The sequence below is a fragment of the Clupea harengus genome, chromosome 12 (genome assembly GCF_900700415.2).
Source record: "Clupea harengus chromosome 12, Ch_v2.0.2, whole genome shotgun sequence".
Lineage (NCBI taxonomy): Eukaryota > Metazoa > Chordata > Actinopteri > Clupeiformes > Clupeidae > Clupea > Clupea harengus.
Window position 1 is genome coordinate 13,678,370 of NC_045163.1, and position 22,370 is coordinate 13,700,739.

General features: G+C 41.9%; 1 protein-coding gene across 1 annotated transcript; it reads left to right on the top strand.

Annotated features, from left to right (window-relative positions):
- Positions 1-14,882: 14,882 nt before the first annotated feature.
- Positions 14,883-22,123, top strand: slc30a5 (solute carrier family 30 member 5). The gene is made up of 16 exons (XM_012814757.3): positions 14,883-15,345; positions 15,500-15,622; positions 15,710-15,776; positions 15,870-15,955; positions 16,046-16,133; positions 16,849-16,936; positions 17,263-17,339; positions 17,435-17,605; positions 17,915-18,203; positions 18,643-18,851; positions 19,317-19,474; positions 19,879-20,008; positions 20,446-20,701; positions 21,163-21,389; positions 21,522-21,650; positions 21,910-22,123. The coding sequence occupies exons 1-16, from the start codon at positions 15,275-15,277 to the stop codon at positions 22,078-22,080; spliced, it is 2,340 nt and encodes a 779-aa protein (XP_012670211.1). The 5' UTR covers positions 14,883-15,274; the 3' UTR covers positions 22,081-22,123.
- Positions 22,124-22,370: the final 247 nt, after the last annotated feature.

The following is a 22,370-nucleotide window of genomic DNA, read 5'->3' on the forward strand; positions in this document are numbered from 1 at the left end:
CATATTGTAAGCCTTGTGTTTTCATGACTCATTTTATCAGGCAGTTCAAAGACGTTTTGCGACCCTGAAGTCCTGGTTTCTGGAGTTCAGCCCTGGCAGCATCTCTTGTGTGCTTTAGGGTGCTTTTTGTACCTTGTGAACCTTCAGAGCGAGATTTGAGGTTATGCAAATTTCCTTTGTGTGGCACCGTGGCACGCCATTGATGTCACTGCAGCTCAAAAGGACACAATGTTTCAGAACTTTATGTTCTTGCATGAAGCCTCTGACGAGTCCCGAAGGCTATTTTGATACCAGCGTGCAGGCCTGTCAACCACTCGGTCTGACTTGTTATTAGCTGACCCCTGACCTAGTATTTGTGGAGGGAAAGGCTACCAGCTGAAGACGTCAAGAACCAAACCACAAAGCACTTATGGGCACTAGATGCAATCAACGTTTTAGGCCAAGAGGAAGTCAAGTTGCACCTTGTTTTGAGTATCAGTTTTATTCCTCAAACTCTGCAACAAAGCCACCCGGTCACAGGCAGCCTTATCACCAGTCTCACCAGGGGAGGAGGAGAAAAGGACGAGTCCTTCGCTTGAGCTTGCATAACAGCCGTCCTGGTGTGGTGGAGGGCGCAGCTGGCCACCGCAGCAATGCCTTTCTCTCTCTCTCTCTCTCTCTCCCACCGCCAAGAACTTGACTGATGGGCTGCGGAGCGACTGGCCATTCCAGCGATGTGGCCGCGGGATAATTATAAACTGCATTCCATTCTATGGCGAGTGCAACAATAGAAGCCTCTTACGGGGAGGTTTAAGGGGTCAACACTTTCCAAATGTAAGGTACGGCACCAATGAGAAACACGACCCCCCACCCCCCCAAAAAAAATTCAACTGCAAAGGCTTCAAGTGCGATTGTAAGCACTGTTCATGGTCTCAGATACACATATATCATCTAAAGATATATCACACAGATGTATATACTGTACATGTAGCCAATGTAAATGCATCTGTGTATATATACACATGTGAGTATATCAGCTACATTTTTGGTTCCAGTGAGTGTAGGTATATTTGAGGGCTGACCATGCAGCTCCTTGTTGAAGCAGGCTTTGACTGTCGTTGCACGTTGCAAAACGGAAACCCATGGTTCACCACAGCTGTCGCGCTGTCAGAAATGTGCTGAGCAGCACTGGCAGGCTTCGTGAATCTTGTCTTGCGTTTCTCTCACATCACAATGCTCAATAATAGAGCCAGCACTCGCTCGCACAACTGTGTCCCGTTACGTTTGAATTTGGGTTTCATGTTCAAATATGCAATGCAAGTTATGCTCGGAGGCCCTTTTGTTCCCCCCCTCACAGTTTGAAACATGGTTTGCCAACATGCAGATGTAAGTAGAAGTGAGAAGTATCAGACTTGATACTTGGTGTTGACTGGTAAGGCCTTCTTCCTTTGTTGTCGTGAGTAACAGAAAAAAAAACACTGTGCCCCACACTTCCCTCAATAGGCCTTTGTTAACTTTAATTAAAATTGTCTTAAAACCTTTTATTGCTTTCTGATTTTTCTATCTAAGGAATTGGCTCAGTTGTGTGTGTTCATTTCTGGTGGACCACTCCTGACGCTACTGAGCTTAAAAATGCCAAAACGCCAGGAGAAGCTTTACAGTGCACTTCACCATAATCTTTCCAAAATAACCGACATAAATAAACAGTGAAAATAGTACAAATATACCCTACTTGTAGTTCAACACGGTTACAGTGTAAAATGACCCCAGAAAAATAAATTATGTAAAACTCCCAAAATATCTGGCTTTAGTGTCAGGAATAATACAGACACAGAAAACTGAGCTAAGTGTAATTTCCAGTGTATGTAATCCTACATATAAGATACATGTGGTTCACAGAAATCTGATTATGTGAGCTTACATAAGTCTTTGTAAGACATATGCACTCTGTGTGGCAAAGACCACACAGCTTCACTACAGCTGAAGGTGCTGGAGTATCTTACAGGTGGGATGTCTGACAAAAACCCATTTATATTCGCTGCTTATTCACCGTAAGGGTATCACCAAGCTGCTGCAAGAAATTAAATGTAAAATATTAATTATGAGATATTAAAAATGAATAATTGCCATTTCTTGTCATTTAATCTGAAGTAAACAAATAACATACTACATATTAGTATAATGATTATAAAGACTTCACCCAAGGTAGAGGCATGTAACAGGAAAATTCAGTTGAATTTGAATGCTGTACTTTGTATGACTCCGTGCCCCATTTTACAATTGGGCCATTAAGTAGAATAAGCATACACAATCGTCAGAGCTGGAATGACTAGTGGTTGAAGAGTAGTGGCTCTAGTGACAAGAGAGTTGATGGGAGCATGGATTCTCATACAGATGGATTATACTCTTCGTTAGATCACAGATGATGGCATTAATGGTACATTGGAGCCCCACATAGCTGATTAATGGTTGTAATCTTTGCAGACTATTTTAGGACACAGATTTATTTCCCCCACTAAGCCTATAAATGGGGATGGGGGCCAACTGCATCTGATGATTTGCATTATGACGCAACTAGCAGAAGATGGGCATGTACAAAATCTTTTAATATACTTAACCCATATGAGTGGAGGGAAGCTCAGTCATTCCCATAAGGCAGTCTGCCACGGCCTAGTTTAACATCACTTCTAGTTTCTATGTAGCTTGCTGACATAGATAAATTATGACTTTCAGATGTTATCCCAAATTGTTTAATGTTGTTGAGTACACACCTGAGTAGTTAAAACCTCATGCAGAGAGAAGCATCAGAAATCAGTCACTTGGTTCACTAAGAATGAGCTACATAAATCTACATCGGTTGATACTCCACCTTTCCTCTTTTTATTTTTTTAATGTCTTGTTTTTTCAGAGTTAGCTATGAATCCTTGCAAATACAAATATTGTTTCACTTGCATACACTTGCAACCCCTCAAATATATATCATGACATGGGCTATATGACATGCCAAATATAATCACATCATTTCCTAATTTAGATTTAATTTACATATAAACCATACTTACTGTCCTTCTGAACTTGAGGCCAGTCAGATTAGACAAAAGCACAAGAGGCTGATTGGATTTAAAGGGGTTTTCAGAGAATCACCAGATACGAGCCATTTAGGAATTGAATTCAGGTCAAATATTTTTGGCCCTGGGAAGCAGAAAAAATGCAAGCTATAATCTTTTTATAATCTCTGTGCTCCTACAGAGAACTTTAGTTCTTATAACTTAATTTCCGACTGAAGCGCCATTACTCTGATGCACCCTGACATCACACTTCTATTCTCCTTTGTTCAGTATTCGTTTTGTTTCATCATGGAGGGACCAGAGAGTGTGAAAAACTACTCATGTAGCATTTTTGGTGTATTTTGGTGTTGTCTCACAACATTACAGACAGTTTGCAAACCTCTAATTGGATTCTCATTACTAGGAGGTAATCGCATGGAATGATAAAGGAAGGTCTCAGAGATAAAAGGGCTCAAAGTGCGGCCCTGCCTGCGTCCGCAGACGGCTAGTTTGCCATTGCACAATTAGACGTTAATGTTTTGCCAGACAAATCCATGGCACTGCAACACACATCTCACAATCTGGCTGCAGTGATGCTATTAGGAGCAAAGTCCCTTCTCAGTATGGCCCAGAAAGCAAATAAGTGTGACACTCACATGATAGGTGACACAGATTTCCATGACCAACCTCGTCTTAGCCAATGTGAGATCAATGAGAGAACTCTTGTCATTTAGTTTAATCTTGTATCATCAGCTGTCATATCAAGTGTCATATGAGCCACATATGTTATGCCACTTTGACTATGAATACCCCAAAGTTGTTTAGTGTGAGCTTTTTATATTACCTTAGGAGTGATAATTATACCTCAGCCACAAGGGCTGCATGGGTATTAACCCCAAACAATTCAGACTTCTGGGAAGACGACTTGGCTTTGTTTACCCTTTTTGCTAAGTTGCTAATCTGACAATTATCCTATCCTGCTCTGACTTCAGGGCTGATGCACTCACAGACAGGGTTGTCATCATGCAGAGGGGCTACCTCTGTCGAGACAGCACTCAGAATGCATCCAAAATGGCTTTATTTAGACCAATATGAAATATCCTTTTGCCATGTTACATCTGCTGAACATAGCTCACAAGAGGATCAGTAATAACCCTTGATATGAATCTTTAGATGACTGTATGGTTAATCATTTATATGCAAGATCATGGTGTGGTGCTTGACTGATAACATATGACCCAATATTGTTGTTTTCTTTGTATTAGTATCGCTTTTTAATTCGGTTTTAACTATTGTAACTTTGGATTTTTTTAGTTTGTTTCGGTTTCAGACACACTTAATATAGCTTAATAGAACAGTCAGTGGTTTCTATATTGGGTTTCACTGGAAGGGGTAGCCATAGCATCATACTCTACTGAATATAATGAAGGCATGGCATACACATGATATAATACCATGCCAAGAATAAAATTAACATGGAGTAAGATCTAAAGTCCAGGGCAGGACCAGAGAGAGATGAATGGCACCCTAATCAAAAGGCACGACCAAGTTTCATTGCAGCACTTTTTTAATTAGTGAACAATATGCATTTATTATATTCGTGAACATGCTTTTCTAAGGATCAAAAATGTAAATCCAGTCCAAAGCTCTCGGGAGATTAAGAGATTAATATTCTGGGAGATGAGATTTTTAGTGTTCTTAATTCACTTAAACTGAGGAATGACTCTCCATGCAGGGTCTGAATGCATGCAGTAATTGCTGGTGATTTTTCGGGTGATGTCACAGCGAGCAGGGAGTAATTAAGCAGATGCGATCGAGGCGACAGTGATGGTATCAACACTGATTTAGTACAGGGGCACTTTCACAGGAACGCAACCCAAAGAAAGGGCAAAGCCATAAATTGAGTTCTTAATGCCCCACCACCACCACCACCCCTGAACCACCAACCCCCAGCTCCTCCCCACAGACGGCATTGTTTTCCAAGCACATCTGAAGGAGAGCGAGAGAGTGCAGATTGTTCCCCTTTAATGACTCCTATTTGGCTCTCTCCTGATAAATCAGACATTAAATTAGCCTCAGGGTAGGATTTGGACAGCTCAATGACACTCCATGACATACTCGTCCATATTAGAAGATAATCACGAGAAACGTTAGCTGTTTCCACAAAAACCTAACTTGACTGAGCTGTATAAAAAGCCAAATGTAGCTAATGAGTGCTCTGGTTTGGTGATTCTCAGACAGTGGTTGCCTCATGAATGGACATGCCCCCAGTGTGGCCCCAACCCGGTCAGGAGTCCGATCAGGGCCTGCCTTAGAGATTCATCTTCCAAAGTAAATTAGTTGAGACCTAAATATTATATTAAGAAGGCAAGACCTACTTAGTGTTAAGACAATGGTTGAGAATTTGCTTCCACACACATCAGAGGAACTACACATGAATTGTAGCTTGGGTTACAAGTAGGAAAGTAGGCCAATGACTCAGACAAAATGCAATGTTTTCTTATTTTCTTATCCTAATGACATTTATTTCAAAGATTGCCAATATTATCAAGATAATAGATCACAGGGGAGAAGATAAGGATTGATTACATGCAATTATGCTTCCTCTTGTCAAACCCTGAAATGATACTGTATCTGTAGTGGCATAAAATACAAAATAAGGCAACAAACAATGACTTTGTTGATGATTAACAAGTGAACTATTAATGCTGTTTGACTGGCCGCATTCATCTCTGCTTGCTTGGGCAGTAGCCTACCTCTATGAAAACTTGGATTGCTATTAAAATGGTGTACAATTTTAATAGCACGAAGCAAGGGCAAGAGCGGTCACTTGTGATGAAGCACAACAGGGGCCTTTATGAATGGAGCCATCACAAAATGGCTCTTAACCACTATTAAGATCTTTATGAGTCACTGGGGGGTGGGGTGGGGTGGGGGTTGGTGGTTAAGATGATCAACTTAAGGCGCGCGGCGTGCTCCCCCGTCGTCATACCTAGTTAGATTTCAGCCACTGACGCTCACGACATGGGGCGACACTTGAATACGTATTAATGCAGTCTGGCCTGCAGGTTGTTTGCAGTTGGGTTTGCATGCGAAAAAACAGGTTCAGTGGAAGGAGGAAGGGTTGGCCAAGATGAGATTTAATTTAGACCTTCTTCAGAAGTGCTCAGCTCACCTGAGAACTCAATGGTTTTCTCACCCAGATGAGGTTTAGCTGTCAGTCTGCAAAAACCTGTGAGTTGAGGGTAACAGTGGAGCTGAGTTGTCTCATGTGCTGATGCTAAGAATGTTCCAGATGCATTACTCCTACAATCTCCGATGGAACGCTGTGTTTAATTTGAAAACTGTTGACCAAGCTTTTACTGCCTGAGCTCCATTGGGAAGACTGTTTGTATCTTTTTTTTTCTATAGCTTCAAACCATTTGTATCTTCATTCTTTTGAGACTGTGATGGATTCACGCTAATGGCAGCTTCCTTTCAGTTCTGCGAATTGCATCAGCCACTCAAAATGTTGTCAGACTGCACAGAAACATTTCAATCAAAATGTAATAGCGCTGCATCTGAAGTAGCCTTTTTTTCATAGTCCCATCAGGCAGGCTTTTCTGGGAAAAAAGAGGAGGGGGAGGGACAAAGAAGGAAGGAGGGAGGGAGGGAGGGACAGTGAGAAAGAGATAGAGGCAGGAGGCCAAGTGAAGGCAAGATAGAGCGAGCGAGAGACAGTTAGACGTTGAGAGACACCGAGCGACAAGAGAGTTGATGAGAGAAACTACTTGAATGACGGTCCATGTTGAAGTTTAGCAGCCGTGGCACAGATGGAGATGGTGAAAATGTGAATCAAAGCAGCTGGGGGCGGGGGGCCTGTGAGGAGCTGACCTCGGTCAGCATGGAGGGATTCATTGTGCCGTTAATCCCTTTTTATCCCGCAGGACCCCAAAATAAACTCCTGGGCTCTGGGCGGGCGAGCGCTCTAATCCTCCCCGTCCCACAGCCCCGGGACCAGCCCAGGTTCTCAGGACCCGGTTATGTCATCACCACTAAAGCCGGGATGGTGCAGCATGGCAAAGTGGCACAAATGGCCCTCACTGCTGCTACTCCCCATCGGCAGTTTCTTGGATGACTCAAGGCCCACTTCTTTCACAAGGTGGTCCCAGAGAGCCATTCATCCATTCTTTCTTTCTTTTAAATGCAGTTGTGAAAGCAGTTCCTTGTTATTGGGAATTACGTTGTGTGATGTGCTGCTTTGAGAGCAACATGCATGAGATTTAAATGCCTCTATGCAAAATGATCCAAGCCATGGGAACTAATTGTATTAATTGTACCGCTAAGTACTATTTCAGTGCACTAGGTAAACACTGCGTTTTTCTCTTGGTGTTAGGAGCTTGCAATGCATCTTAGCACTTAGCATACTGCAAAGTGTCTTAGCACCGACATGTTAGGTGCTCCTTTGAGTGCAAAATATACATGCAGAAATTGAAATGCCACTATGCAAAATGATTCAAAGCATGGGAACTAATTTGGCATTATAATGCATCTATACCATTTTTACCGGGTAAAGGCTGAATGCTTCTTCTCATGTTAGACAACTGCAATACCCTACCCATGCAAAAAAGGTATCTCAGCAATCAGTCATGTTACATCCTTTTGACAAAACCACTGTCCTCATTCCATTTGTGAGTATCTGTCATCTGTGTCACTCTGGTAACATTCAGAGGAATCACATGAATGTCATTTTTCACGTGTAAAAGATCTTAGGCATAGGTTAGTTCAATTCTGCAGAACAAAGGAAGTGGACTACCATTTCAAACCACAGAGCAGCGCCTTCTCCAACCTTAAGTGCCTCATTTGCATTGATGTTGTGTCGGAGCAAACCTAATTAACATGAAAACAAAAAAGGCTGAAGCCTTTATCGGTGGCCATGTTTTATGTGAACAACGTCAGCATGAGTTAATAATGTCAACCATGTTATTTACACAGTCTTTTAAAGCACCCCCCCGCACACCTCTTGCTCTCCTCTCCCTTCCTACGTGCCCTTTAATCAAATTTCATCATCTGCAACCACACTTAATGCACTTGCTTCTTTGTGAGAAACAATAGCAATGAAATCCATAAATTTAACCAAACCTTGAGCAATTAACTAAATGAGCAGCGAAATAATTCTTTCATGACATGGTGAAAGCCATTTAAGAAGAGAATAACTCAAGCTGCCTTCCGGGTAATGACTCCATTCCATGGTGGATGCACGCAATGTGCACACAAGTACATTATCTCCGGTGATGTGAGACGACCTCACATATTTTATCTGCAATAAGTGGTCCTTTGTTTAGGAATGGCATTGTGTCTATGCAGTGTCTGCCACAATGAGAAGGTAAGCTTTTCTATGCAACACTTCCATCCAAATCGAAGAGAATGGTTGCTCTTTGGTTTCGCTACTGCATTCTCCAATGCGAATGTAACCAAGTGACAAATCCGTGTGACATTGTGGTGGTGCATATGCACAATATTGGGATTAGAAATCCAATTAGCTAATGTGATTGCAAACGCGGCCATCAGATATGGTGTGTCCTCCATAGAATTATCATACCACTCAGCATGCAACTGTCCCAATCAGATAGAGAAGGCCCATGATGTCATCCCACGACCCCCTATTAGAGCAATTTGGAGCCGTTTTTATCTCATCCCGAGATCAGGGTGGGGATTAAGAGGAGACTAATCAGAGACTAATCAGACCCCCATCGCCCTGACCCTCAAACTGCATAGCTCAGAAAGTGTGCTCCGTCCTGTGTTTTAGAGTTAAAGGAGACCAGGACAGTTCTTTCTTAGACCGCTGTTTTCGGAAACACTTAAGAGTCAAAGATGGTGTGGCGATAAGGGGGCGGAGTGCAAAGAGAAACTTAAATAGAAAACGAAACTTAAAGGGTTTCTGAAGCGTGTCTTATTTGATTAGATCACGACCTTGAGATGGAAAATGAATCTAAAACTTGAGCCTACAAAAGGTCATGTAAAAGTTCAGGGGGTTTTGGGGGGGCGAGTCAGTTTGGGGGGTTAGGCCTCACATGATGACATTAACAGTGGATGGTAGATAAAAAAGAAAACACAAAAAATCAAGTTCATTTTTTGTATTTTAGGATTGGGTTTAAATTATAAACAATATAAACACTAGTGGGTTTAACAGAGACGGCTCTGAGATGCAGGTTTCAGCTTGTACTTGCTCTGGGTGCTTCTCTGTCGGTTCCTGTAATGTGAAGAGACAGCTTGTCTGCTTCAGAAGACACCTACACATCACACCACAGCACACCAACACAGTTGATCTCACCAATTTATCAGACACTTGTATCATATCCTGTTGATCTTTCATAATCGCACTTACTGTATATTTAGATCATGAAAGGGCAGGTCATTTTGTTTAGTACTCACTGTCATTGTCACTTATTGCTATAAGATAGTTATCAACTAGAATCTGTAACTGTAACCCTGAACCTAGAAAGTGAAGCCAATGCAAATACCACACCCAGATTGTCAGAAGCTATGTTGATATCTTTCCTCGAAATGTGTGATTTGTGCCAATGATAGAGTCGTGTTCCCATGGCAAGTTCCTCCCGGCTCCAAGCCATCCAGGCAACCTTTGCACAAGTCTCCTGATCAATGGTGAAATAGTTTGTTTGACTGAAATGTGGCAACAGACGAACTGGATAACCCCGTATATTGTGTACAGACAACTCCAGTTTTTCTCTTACATTTGTATTCAGTTTGTAATGTTAAAAAGACTATAAAACATTTGTCATGGAAAATTCTGATACTGTTTTGGTGTTAAAGGTACAGGCTACTGATTCAAATGAGGTACAGGCTCTAATTCAACACAGTCTTTGTCAAACTTGAATTGCAAATTGCTCCACATGGCCCTCTAACTGTCCGTTCTGTGTATATGCTCAAAAAACTCTAGTGTTCATACACAGTCCTGGCTCTGTACATGGGACATACCTTTCACCAGAATGACAGACTGTACCTTTAATATCAACACTTGCCTATTCAGAAATAGAGGACTCTACAGTGAAGACTCCACAGAGACACAACACTTCACCCAGAGGACATATTGTGAAATTCTGGGACTGAGACAGTTGTTTGAGCAAATAATGACATAACACTGGGCAAACAGTGAAAACCTCAGAAACACTCTCTCACACACACTTACTCACTAACACACACACGCGCGCACACACACACACACACACACACACACACACACACACACACACACACACACACACACACACACACCACTCACTCACTAACACACACACACACACACACACACACACACACACACACACACACACACACACACACTTACTCTCTCACACACACCACTAACTTTCACACACAACACACACACACACTAACTCTCTCACACACACCACTCACTAACACACACACGCGAACACACACACACCACTCACTAACACACACGCCCGCACACACACACACACACACACACACACACACACACTCACTCACTGACACACACACGTGCGCACACACACACACACACACACACACACACACACACACACACACACACTCACTAACACACACGTACACGCACACACCACTCAGGTTGGCTCCAAGCCTTGTCTAATTTGGGATCACATGTGAAGGGGTGGAGTCTCCCGCTATCCATTCTGGTTAGTTGTCTGTCAAGCTACCAGCTACCTTCAGCAGGGTCTTTATGACTCTCTCCACTTCCTCAGTCTAACACTCAAATGCCCTTGAGGAACTTGACTAAAGCTGCAATCAGCAAAACTTGAGAGTCATTCAACAGATAACAACTGTTCACATTTAACTAAATAGCTTAGAGAGAAATCCAAGGTTGTGACGGTTACACACAATTTGATCTGGTTTGCCAAAGCGTACATTTTGGAATACAAAAACAGCCCAACAGGCAGCTTGTCAATATATTTAGGTTTGTAATAATACCTGTGTAAAGAAAAGAATTTATTCCTAAGTATATCTCCGATAAATTATGCTAACTTCTATAGAAGTTAGCTTCCATGGTAAACCGATGGTGGGTGATTTCATTCATCTAATTTGTCTCTGTAAATGTCAGTGAGCAGCGCCCACTCACTTCCTGGTTTCCCCTGACACAGATGAGCTCAACTTCCTTCTGGTGAACCTTGACATAGCAACAAATTCTATCTTCTGACAAAAATCTAGACAGCTTACCCTCTTATCAGTGCTAGCATGCTTAGCATAGTTTCTGCTGATGGTGCCCGTAGCTGCATTAGAATTAAACCAGTTTGAGGGAAAGGTAGGGGAATACCTTAGATATATCACACACCCACTGATCATGAATTGTTAATGGCTGAGTGCTCTGTTCAGCATAACTTTGATTCACAGCACTTATGCTGTCATGTAGTGAATGGGTGTGGGTGTCAATGTTTCTGAACATAAATGTGATTTGCATAAATTACTGGGTATTACTTGATGATCTTGAGTGTGGTGTTTGAGGGGTACCTTCAGCTCTGTCTCTCTTGTTTTAATTTATTTCTTGGTAAGTGTCTTTGCCTCTCTCAGATCGTATTCCTTCTTTTCTTGTATGTCTTGATATTTCTCTCTCTATATTCTGTCTCCATCTCTGTCTCTCTTTCTCCAGTCTCTGCCTGTTTCCCTCTGCTTGTATCTCTCTCTTTCTCTCTTCAAAAGACTGTATGTACTTCTCATCTCATTCCTTCTCTCCCTCTCAGTATCCAGTAGGCTATCCCTTTGTTTCTCTTTCTCCTTCCTCTGTCTACCTGTCTCTGTCTTCTCTCTCTCTCTCTCTCTCTCCACATATATATGTCTGTCTCGGTCTCTTTCTCCCCTTGTCTGTATTTCTCTCCCTCTCCCTCCTTTCTTTGTCTTTCCTCTACCCTCCCCCCAACCCACGCGTCTCTTTCTCCCTCCTCCTGCAGAGGTAAATCTCATGACCAGTCTGAAAGGCCTCAGCTTAAAGCTGAGCCTATGGCAGTGATGAGTGCACAGAATCAGGTCAGAGCCGAGTAGAGTTTCCCCTGATTACAGACCAGACACAATGATGACAGTCAGCAACATATAAACGTAGGGTCACAGCATGGAGGCTATAATCTGATATACTGTCCGTGGTTGTGGCAAGCTGAGTAAAAGCTTTTTGTTCCCTTACCAGTGGAAAGTGACTAGAGTTCTGCATGTACTATTAAAAATGTATGCTTTCCCCACTCAATAGGTAAAGCTTGATAGAACTTCAAGCTAAAAATATAAAGCTGTGATGTGATGAGAAGATTCTGCAACTGCATAGCACTGTATAAGGGAAATGGCAAGGCTTTTCTGAATATACAACCTCCTGACAAATGTAATGAAGTGTGCATTAACAACTGAATCATTTCATATAAGAAACATTTCTGAAGAGGCATACTGCATTGTGGAAATGTGAACAAATTTGCATAGTTGTCTGCACAGGTGACTGGTTAAGATGGCTGAAACTATAAAGGGCAAAGCAAATTTGCTTTGCTAAAGCAAGCAAGAACTCTGTGTGTTTTCATTGTCACCTGCAAGGGAGACAAGTTGATACAGTGTTTCTTTTTTTGCCTCCTCAAAGGCCACTGTGGAGCTTCTTCCTCATTCTCTTACTGTTTGCACAAAAAATGAATGTTTGCCATAAGGAGCAAAGGCAAGGGTAGGTGAAGGCATGTTGGAAACCTGAGTGTTCCCACCATCCATCCACCCACCCTCCTCACACACACTCATCCCCCTATTCTTGCTGCTCTTTTTCTGGGCTTTAACTTGGCATCATGTCGGGGCAGGCTTGCCAAGCACGCAGCTTGTCAATGGCACGCCTGAATAGTTCGGCTTTTATCCACGGTCGTCCACCTACTGAGCTGTAAATACAGTTATGCCCCTAAAACCTGACCAACAAATTGTCTCTGACTAATTGCCCCTTGTTTCATTGTGTGATCTTGGTCACTCTCCAACCGTCGCCACTGGCTATGTAAATGTTGGGACCTGCTCTGTAGGCCACTGTTCATTCAGCTTCATTACTGATGTCTTACTTGGGGTTTGACTGTGCTTTTGTCCCACACAGTAAGACTACCCCTATTAGAATCGCCGAAGAGGCCTTTCTCAGCACAGTTGAGAGCTCAGTGTTACTTCATTATTGCATTAATACCTTTTCCAAAGCCCAGTGGATGGCAAGATTCTGCCAGATATATCTGAAGGCATTGTATAAACTATAATAGTATATACAATAATAATAACAACGATGATAATAACTATAATCTATCTATAACTATATGTATTAGATTAGATGACAACTAATAAAAAGACAGATGATCTATGTTGAAAACGTTATAGAAATGAAAGTAAATTTCACATAATTGTACCTTTTTTAAAAGCCTATTTATTATTTATAACTCCCCCAGTGACAGTTGTCCTCCTCAGTCTCAGGGTATATTACAATAGATGTAATACACATTTTGTGTTGACAACTGTTATTAATCTAACAGTGCCACCTACTGTTGAGCATGAATATTATTATTAACACTTAACCTCATACATTCATATGCACGCCTGTCATTACAGTTTCATTGAAGATGAATTCAGATAATTTTTTTGCATTAATGTGAATTTCTATCCATTACAATTAATTATAATATTTTACAAAACAATGAAAACAGTCAACATGAATTGTCTGAGACAATTGTTCTTGTATTGCAATCACCTGATATAAAATACACACATTGGGCCTGTGTTTAAGTAATACAAAGTCATAAAGAATCTATAAACGTTCCATGTGAGTTAAAGTGTTTTCAGTAGTCCTATATTTAATACATTAACAGGTTTAATATACTTCCACATGACAACCTAAAATCATTACAACCATAAATGGTCCTACTTAATTTATGGGTGATCCTGATGCAAAACAGTACCCTAAAGCATTTTCATGTCACTTGATCACATTAACGTGTAATGGGTGAGGACCGGCCTATTCTTGAGATTAACAGATGCATATAATGCTTATAAACTCTAATATTTTGTAATTTATCCAATTGCAACTGACACAAATTGAGAAGAGAAACATTAGAAAAAAACACTGTGATGCACTTAGTGTCTCCCTTTAGTCGATAATACCTCCTTATAAAAGATATGTGCAACATTCGCCTTCTCGAACACACTGTACAGTACATAGATTGCATCATGCTCCATTGACAGCGTAAATGGTGTGCTAACCAAGCCGACCTCTTTTGCCTGAACACATTATGAAGATGTATGTGCATGATGCAGAGGATGTTGAGGTCAAGACACACTATTAGCTAGCTCTCCAACGTCATTGTTTCCACTCTGCTGATGCAAGATGTGTGATCTTCATTTAGCCTCTTGTTTCAACATTGCAGATGGGCATTTTTTTCTGACACCGTACATCACTGTGAATGAATGACGACTCTAGACTGGATTTGTTATTTCAAGCTATTTAGGCTACCCTTTATCCTGCTCACCTTGCATTGCTGATGACATTTACACAGAGGATAATTACGTCTATTGTGATGCCCCTGGTGACTGTAATTTAATACACCTGTCCACACTGTAACAGAATGGAACATACATTTACATCCCCTGTAAAATATGTAAATGTGTTTTTAAAACCAAAATTATATTATATTACATATTCTCTGATACGTTTGCGTAAAGGATTTTACATACGTGGCCTTCCACGTACAGGGCCTGATCTGTATAGCAAATGTAGAGCTACACCAGAGAAGCTGAGGCGGTTTTCTAGAATCTTTGGCTAGCTATCCGCTTCGCCGGTGCACATTGTATAGGTATCAACGATGGGATACAGGAAGGTACTCGGCTCCACTTCCATCCGGAAGACGTAGCCGCGACAACAACACATAGCATTACGAGCTATCGGAGCTTAGCAGTCAGTTTGAGATGTGTCACTGTTAAACATTGGTCATGACAATGATTTCTAGTTTAGTAAATCAGAACTAATTATGTGCGAAGCATGAGCTAGGTCCGTTCTATGGACCATACAATAGCTCACGACTCCAAGACGTTCCAACCTAGTTTAGATGCTAGATCTGTAGCTAGCTCAAACCTACCGTCTGTATTGAAAGATCATATCCTAGCTAGCTAGCCACCTCAGTGATGAACAGTGGTCAGTGTGCGATCAGATAACCTGCCAGGTTACTAGTATGCAAATGTAAGCTAGTAGTCCAAATTGTAAATATTACTACGACAAAATGGATGACAAATACAGCAGTAATGTTCTTTCTAGTGGGAAACTTGGGCGAGTCGAAGTACCAAATGCCAGGTGAGAGTGCATCTAGCGTGCTAATCGGCCGATATGTCTTTCTGGATAGTAACTCGTAAACGTATTTTCTTATGGAAATAATTAAGTTAAGAAGTATATCGTTGAATTGCACTATCTGAAGAAGTTGCTCATATGGATCAATATTTCTTTTCAGACTTACAAGGTACATAGTACTGCTCTGGCTCACGAAACTGCTGAAGGCCCTTGGAATATTCGAATCTTATGATTTACTAAAAGTGGTCCATATAGTACAGTTTCTCTTCATACTTAAATTGGGGTGAGTTTCGTTGTCTCCTTATATTTTTCGGGACTAATATTTTTCTGGTCTCTACCTGTATGTAACCATCGGACATTTTCTCCACAGATGTGCAATGCTCTTGGTTTTCTTCCAGAAACCATTCTCCTCTGGGAAAATGATTACCAAAAGACAGGTAATGACACTTTCTTTAGAGTCAATATGCTCTTAAACAAAACTACAGTTAACATTAGAACCTTGTAATAAGAACAGTCTATCTAATTCACAGTGGATCAAAATACTCAAGCATTCAGTGATCAGTTGCATCATATCCCTGTTGGGATATTTTGGACTAACACTTTGTGGACCATTAAGGTAAGGTACATAATGGAAAGATTCTGCAGATTCTTAAGAAGTATCTGGGCTGAGTCAGGCTCTAATAAATCCTCCTTGCTGTCTTTACAGGACACTACTACTCTTTGAACACAGTGATGTGGTGGTCATAGCACTACTGAGTGTGCTATTCACAAGTTCAGGAGGTGGGCCCTCTAAGGTAAAACAAATGAATAAGTACATAGAACTTGTGATAAATGTGTGGTTATAACCTTCAGGCAACACAGATGTGAGTCTGCAGCTTTATTCACGGCACCGAGGAAAGTTACAAGCACCACAAGGGTCAGGCAACAAATCCAAAGCTCTGTGGGGCAAGGCCCCTTTTTATTACAAACTCAACTCATGTCACACATACTTGCCCATTATTTCACTGAAAGACACATGTCTAGGAAAAAAGTGATGACTCAAAGGGAGGGTTCACAATATACTATATAAATCCTTCTGTCTTCCTATTGTTGTTTTCACATGCTCCATCCCATGGTGTCAATTATGTATGTCAGCAGCCTTTCCTGCTACTGTTCAGGCCATGTATGTTGCATTGTGGCTCATGTCTGTCTAAGGGCGGTCCCCATGGTCCTGCTATTATGTTCCTCATTAGAACAAGGAATTTTGTGTATGCACCCAAATGCATATTGCAGTCATAAGACCTCAGGGACAGAAAGGAAGAGCATATCTTCCAATCTTACACACCGTAAAAAGAATCCTTATCTCAACTGAGCTGATTGAGTGTAAAACTAAAAAATTAACCTACAAATGCTTTTAAAGTAGGAGTTCAACTGGCCTCTGTAGCTGTTAACATTGATTTGAGGTCTTAATATAAGATACAGCTCTTTAATACTAATATTCAATTGATATAATGATGTTCTCTTTTGCAGACGCGAGGTGTTGCTTTCTTCATCATTGCCGTGATCTGTCTCCTGCTCTTCGATAACGATGATCTCATGGCCAAAATGGCTGAACACCGTATCCTTGAAAGCCCTAAGCTAAAGATGTATTATTGCATCTTGATGACTTTGCCTTGTTGCCAGCATCTTCCATCATGAAATAGTCTGTGTTATGCCATATAGGTAATGGTGAGTGGAGATGTTCGATGCTTCTTGCATAAAAAAAGAAAAGGAAAGTTGGTCTATGATGCTTCTGTGTAAAATTCCTCTGACAGATGTAAGGTTGCACACAACAACCATAGTGATCAGTAGTTTGGTTTCGTCTAACTTGGATCTGGTTCGTGTCCGTCTGCACTGCACACTGTTTCTGCTTCTGCTGCTGCATTCACCTTAATTGAATTACAGCTGAAGGGCATCACGACAGTGCTCTGACGCATGCACTCTACACGGGTATATCCTTTTTAGGAGTGGCTGACCATAAGGTGAGTGTCCTGCTCTCCATCTCGTCTGAAGAGCCCGTAAGACAGTCATAGTAAGTTTGATTATAAGTGGCATTTCACATCCTCTGCGTCTCCAGGGTGGCGTTGTTCTGCTGGTTGTGGCGCTGTGCCTGAAGGTGGGATTCAACACGGCCTCCAGGAAGCTGTCGGCGGAGCTTGGCGGAGCGAAGCGGCTCTATACCCTCTCCAACTTGGTCTCTGCCTTGGTCCTTCTTCCCTGGGTTATAGTCGTCGCTGCCACCACAGAGGTAGTGGATCATTTCCATACGGCTGGAGACACCAAAGCCAAATTGTTTTTGTTGGTAATCTGTGTGAAAGAATCCTCAAGTGTTGATCCTCATGAAGCTGCAATTGTACAACTTGGTTCAGTTTTAAATTGCTGGTTTTGTTTTTATAATTGTAATGAATAGTTTGCTCTGGATGTGCAAAACACCTCTATTTAAACTGCTGATTTGTCATATTTTTAAATTTACATTCCATTGTTTGTCTAAATCCTGAAAAGCAAAACATTCAGCAGAAATTTCTTTTTTGTTTCTTATTCGGACCTTGTGATTTAGAGCAAGGTGGATTCGTGGTCAGCCCTCATCCTGCCCTTTGCCATGATCGTCCTCTCTGTGATGATCCTGGACTTCTACGTGGAGTCCATCTGCGTGGCCAAGATGGAGGCGCCCCGCTGCGCCCGCTACGGCGCGATCTTCCTCTTCCTCAGCGGCCTGCTGCTGGCCAACTTCTGGACGCACCCGCTGACCGACCAGCTGCGGACCATGAGCAAGCCGGCCCAGCAGTCCAGCACCGAGCACGTGCTCTCAGGAGGTGTACTGGTCAGCGCGGTCTTCTTCCTCATGGGTGAGTGACAGGGGGACGCTCCCCCTTTGCATTCCCGCTGAGCCAGGCATATATTGTATATTACAGCCATGGATATCACAATTAGCTCAACAAAATCAAAGTGCAGCATTTGTAAAGTAGCAGAAACATATTAAACACAACACTGTGTTGCTTTGCATACACTGACATGTGTGAGTGGAAGAAGTTTATGCACTTATATATTTCAAGTGGACCCCCTTTTTTGCAATGTGTTCTTTCCCCCCTTTTATAATCTCACAAAGACAGACATATAATGATATTACAATGTTGGTCTGCGGATAACCATAACCATAGCTATGGGAATAATGTATGACAGTTAGGGGACCAAAGTCTGAAAGTGTCTAGTATTTCAGAATCATTAGACACCATGTAACGGCACTTTGCTTTGCTGATGTGGATCATCTTCTCCCTCTCCTCCCAGCTGACAGCATCTTGTCGTCCCCGTCTAAGAAGGGGCAGAAGGGGACCCTGGTGGGCTACTCCCCTGAGGGCACCCCTCTGTACAACTTCATGGGCGACGCCCTTCAGCACACGTCCCAGTCCCTGCCCAGGTTCATCAAAGACTCCCTCAAACAGATCCTGGAGGAGTACGATTCGAGGCAGATCTTCTACTTCCTCTGTCTCAACCTGGTGAGTGGTAGAGAACCCAAGTGATGGAATGAGTTCAGTGTGAATATGGAGAAGAGCAACTCCGTCTTCTCTGTGAGATCATTTTGTATGGAGTGAAAGTGGGATTATGTCATTACAACGGGAATTACCACTGATGACTAATCTGTCCGCTAAATTAGTTGTTCCCAAACTTTTCATGGCAGGCCCCCCTTTGACAATGATAAAAAAATTGTGGTACATTACATAGTTGCCAGTATATTTCCATGACACTATGTAGACATTATGTTCCGATCTAGCCTATCCAAATACTGAAGGTCTTATTTTACTTCTGAATGGTTTTAGGGTATACATTCCTAGGGTATACATTCCTCTCAAAATGGCACATTCCGAGCAGTGTCTCACAACCTTAACCAGATTATTACTATCATGAACATTGTTGTGTGGACAAGCTGTGTCGTCAGTCCCATTGTGGTCTCCCTGCTGCAGGCCTTCACCTTTGTGGAGCTGTTTTATGGGGTTTGGACCAACAGCCTGGGCCTGATCTCCGACGGCTTCCACATGCTGTTTGACTGCTCCGCTCTGGTGCTCGGCCTATTTGCTGCTCTGATGACGCGCTGGAAAGCCACCAGGATTTTCTCCTACGGGTCAGTACCAGCCCAACTCCTCAGCTGTGTTTCTCGAAGACACACGGTGTGCTCTTTGCTACAAACACCATATTTTTTCATGTTTATCAATGCTGTGCGTCGTAAGTGGTTTAGTGCATTGTCTTGACAAAGTATATTCAAAGTTATTCATTCAAACCTGTATTAAGTACTTAGTGATTCAGACACAGAAAAAAATAGGTAGGTTACGAGATTGAAACACAGCATTTAAAATCCTGTACACTACATAACTTCCACCAACCTTCTGCAACTTTAGCTCTGAAATTAATTCTGCTTACATAGGACAGTCATGTTAACATGAATCAGAACAATTTAAGCACTGTTCTTTCTGATTGTTTGTCTGAATTTTGTCTTGTTTTTTCTTTTCTTTTTTTCTTTTGAGACAGGTATGGCCGTGTTGAAATTCTGTCAGGATTTATAAATGGCCTCTTCCTGATGGTCATCGCTTTCTTTGTGTTTGTGGAGTCCGTAACCAGAGTAATGGATCCCCCTAACATCAACACAGACATGTTAACGGTAAGTTTGCATTATAACAAGTCACACCAGCATCCATGGACATATATTTAATATTATTATTATTTTACTGATGCTATTGCTGTTACAGCACATAGCAGTTTGGGATTAGTTAGCTTTGTGAGTGGTTTAGTGCTGTTGTAATGATACAACAGAACAGTATCCTTACCAGTCACCACTCAGTTTGTCAGTGCCTGCAGGATGACAAGTTTATCTTTCTTTTCACATGTTGGAATAAGCCACTGTATGTGACTTGGAACAGACTAGGAATCTCGGGAAGAAGCTTCTTTTGATAGGATATATAGCACCATCTAGTGGGCATGCTTGGACATTGCAATTTAAACTCCGTTTGCATACTGATTCATCCTCTACTCTGTATTCAGATGTTCTTTCCAGTAACCTGATGAAACTGACTCCCAGTGTTCTCTCTGTTTTCCCAGCCTGTCTCAGTTGGCGGCCTCCTCGTCAACCTGGTGGGTATCTGTGCCTTCAGTCACGCCCACTCCCACGGCGCGTCCAAGGCCAGCTGCTCGGGCCACGACCACCGGGACTCTCACCACGGGCACGGCCACGGAGAGCACAGCCATGGGGGTCATGGAAGTCACGGACACAGCCATGCCGGACATGGCCACTCTCATGGTGGACACGGGCATTCCCACGGGTCTGGTGGAGGGGGCATGAACGCCAACATGAGAGGTAATGGCTCCATTTCTGTCAGTGGTCCTCTCTTGAATGATTGGATTCCTTAATCATGTTGGACAGAGTACTTTATATCTCTGTAGTGATTTTAACGCTGCTTTAATGTCTCAGGGAAGTATTTTTGGTAGTAGTGCCCCTACATTTTGGTCCTTTTATTTGAAATCTTTTCAAAATTCAATTTACTCTCTCCTTACTTATTGAGTTTGTTTTTTGTTGTGCTTTAGGCTCTGAGACTTGAGGGACAAAAACCTTTTTGAAAACAAAAAGTTATTATATTAATCAATTTAAATGGAATTAAATAGGTTTACTTTGAGAATATTCTCAAAGCTGTTTTGCAGAAACAAAGCCGAAATGTCTATAAAATGGGAACGGGGGAGCCCATAATATGAACTAAATGTACTGCACAGGATGTTAAGTGAGTTTTCTTCTGACTGATAAAAGTGCTCTTTCCTGCCCAGGTGTCTTCCTGCATGTCCTGGCTGACACCCTGGGCAGTGTGGGGGTGATCATTTCGACCGTGCTCATCCGGCAGTTTGGCTGGCTGATAGCGGACCCCATCTGCTCGATGTTCATTGCCACGCTGATCTTTCTGAGCGTCATACCTCTGCTGAAGGATGCCTGTGAAGTTCTATTGCTAAGGACGCCTCCTGAGCAAGAGAAGGACCTAACCATGGCGTTGGAAAAGGTTGGGCATTCCCCAGATCTGTGTATCAGTGTGATTTTAAATCCACACATTTGCAAGAGGCATGACTTAAGGTTTCAGAACTTCAGACAATAAAATTAACTTTCATGCATGTTTGTTTGTTTTTTTGTTCAGATTCAGAAAATAGAGGGTGTGCTCTCATTCCGTGACCCTCATATCTGGACACACTCCGCCAGCGTCATAGCAGGAACAATCCACCTTCAGCTGATGTCAGATGTGGTGGAGCCGAGGATCATACAACAGGTGTGATCACCTTTCAGGATGAGTTAGCTCAGTTACTGGCCCAGGGGTGCCTCTCCAGAAAGCATCAGAAAACCACTACTGTTGTTAAATGATGCCACATGCTACGCTGGAAGATACAAATCCAATAAACAGCGATGGCCATTTGATCATTTTGCTGTTCTCTTAGTATATTCCCCTTCCTTTTATTCAGTAATTATCATTTATTTGGGGAAATGGTTCATGAAGAAGCTCTAGTGACTCTTGTGTTTTCTCCTATCAGGTGACGGCAATATTGAAAGATGCTGGTGTGAATAACCTATCTGTCCAGGTGGAGAAGGAAGCCTACTTCCAGCACATGTCTGGCCTCAGCACAGGATTCCATGAAGTTCTGGCCATGACGCAACAAATGGAGTCCATGAAATATTATAAAGACGGAACATGTATCATGTAAAATAAAGATGTGTTTTAACAAATTAAAATGTTACGGGAAATAATACAAGTTTCAAATTCTGTGTGACTTCTTGTTTCATCCATTATTTGTTCTCGAAGACAGAGAATACACGTCATACACTACCAGTCAAAAGTTTGGACACACCTTTAATTTTTTTGAGAAGTGTTTTCTTTACTTTTATTATTTTCTACATTGTAGATTAATACTGAAGACATTTAAACTAGGAAAGAACACATATGGAATGATGTACTAAACAAAAAACGTGTTATCTACCATGTAGAAAATAATAA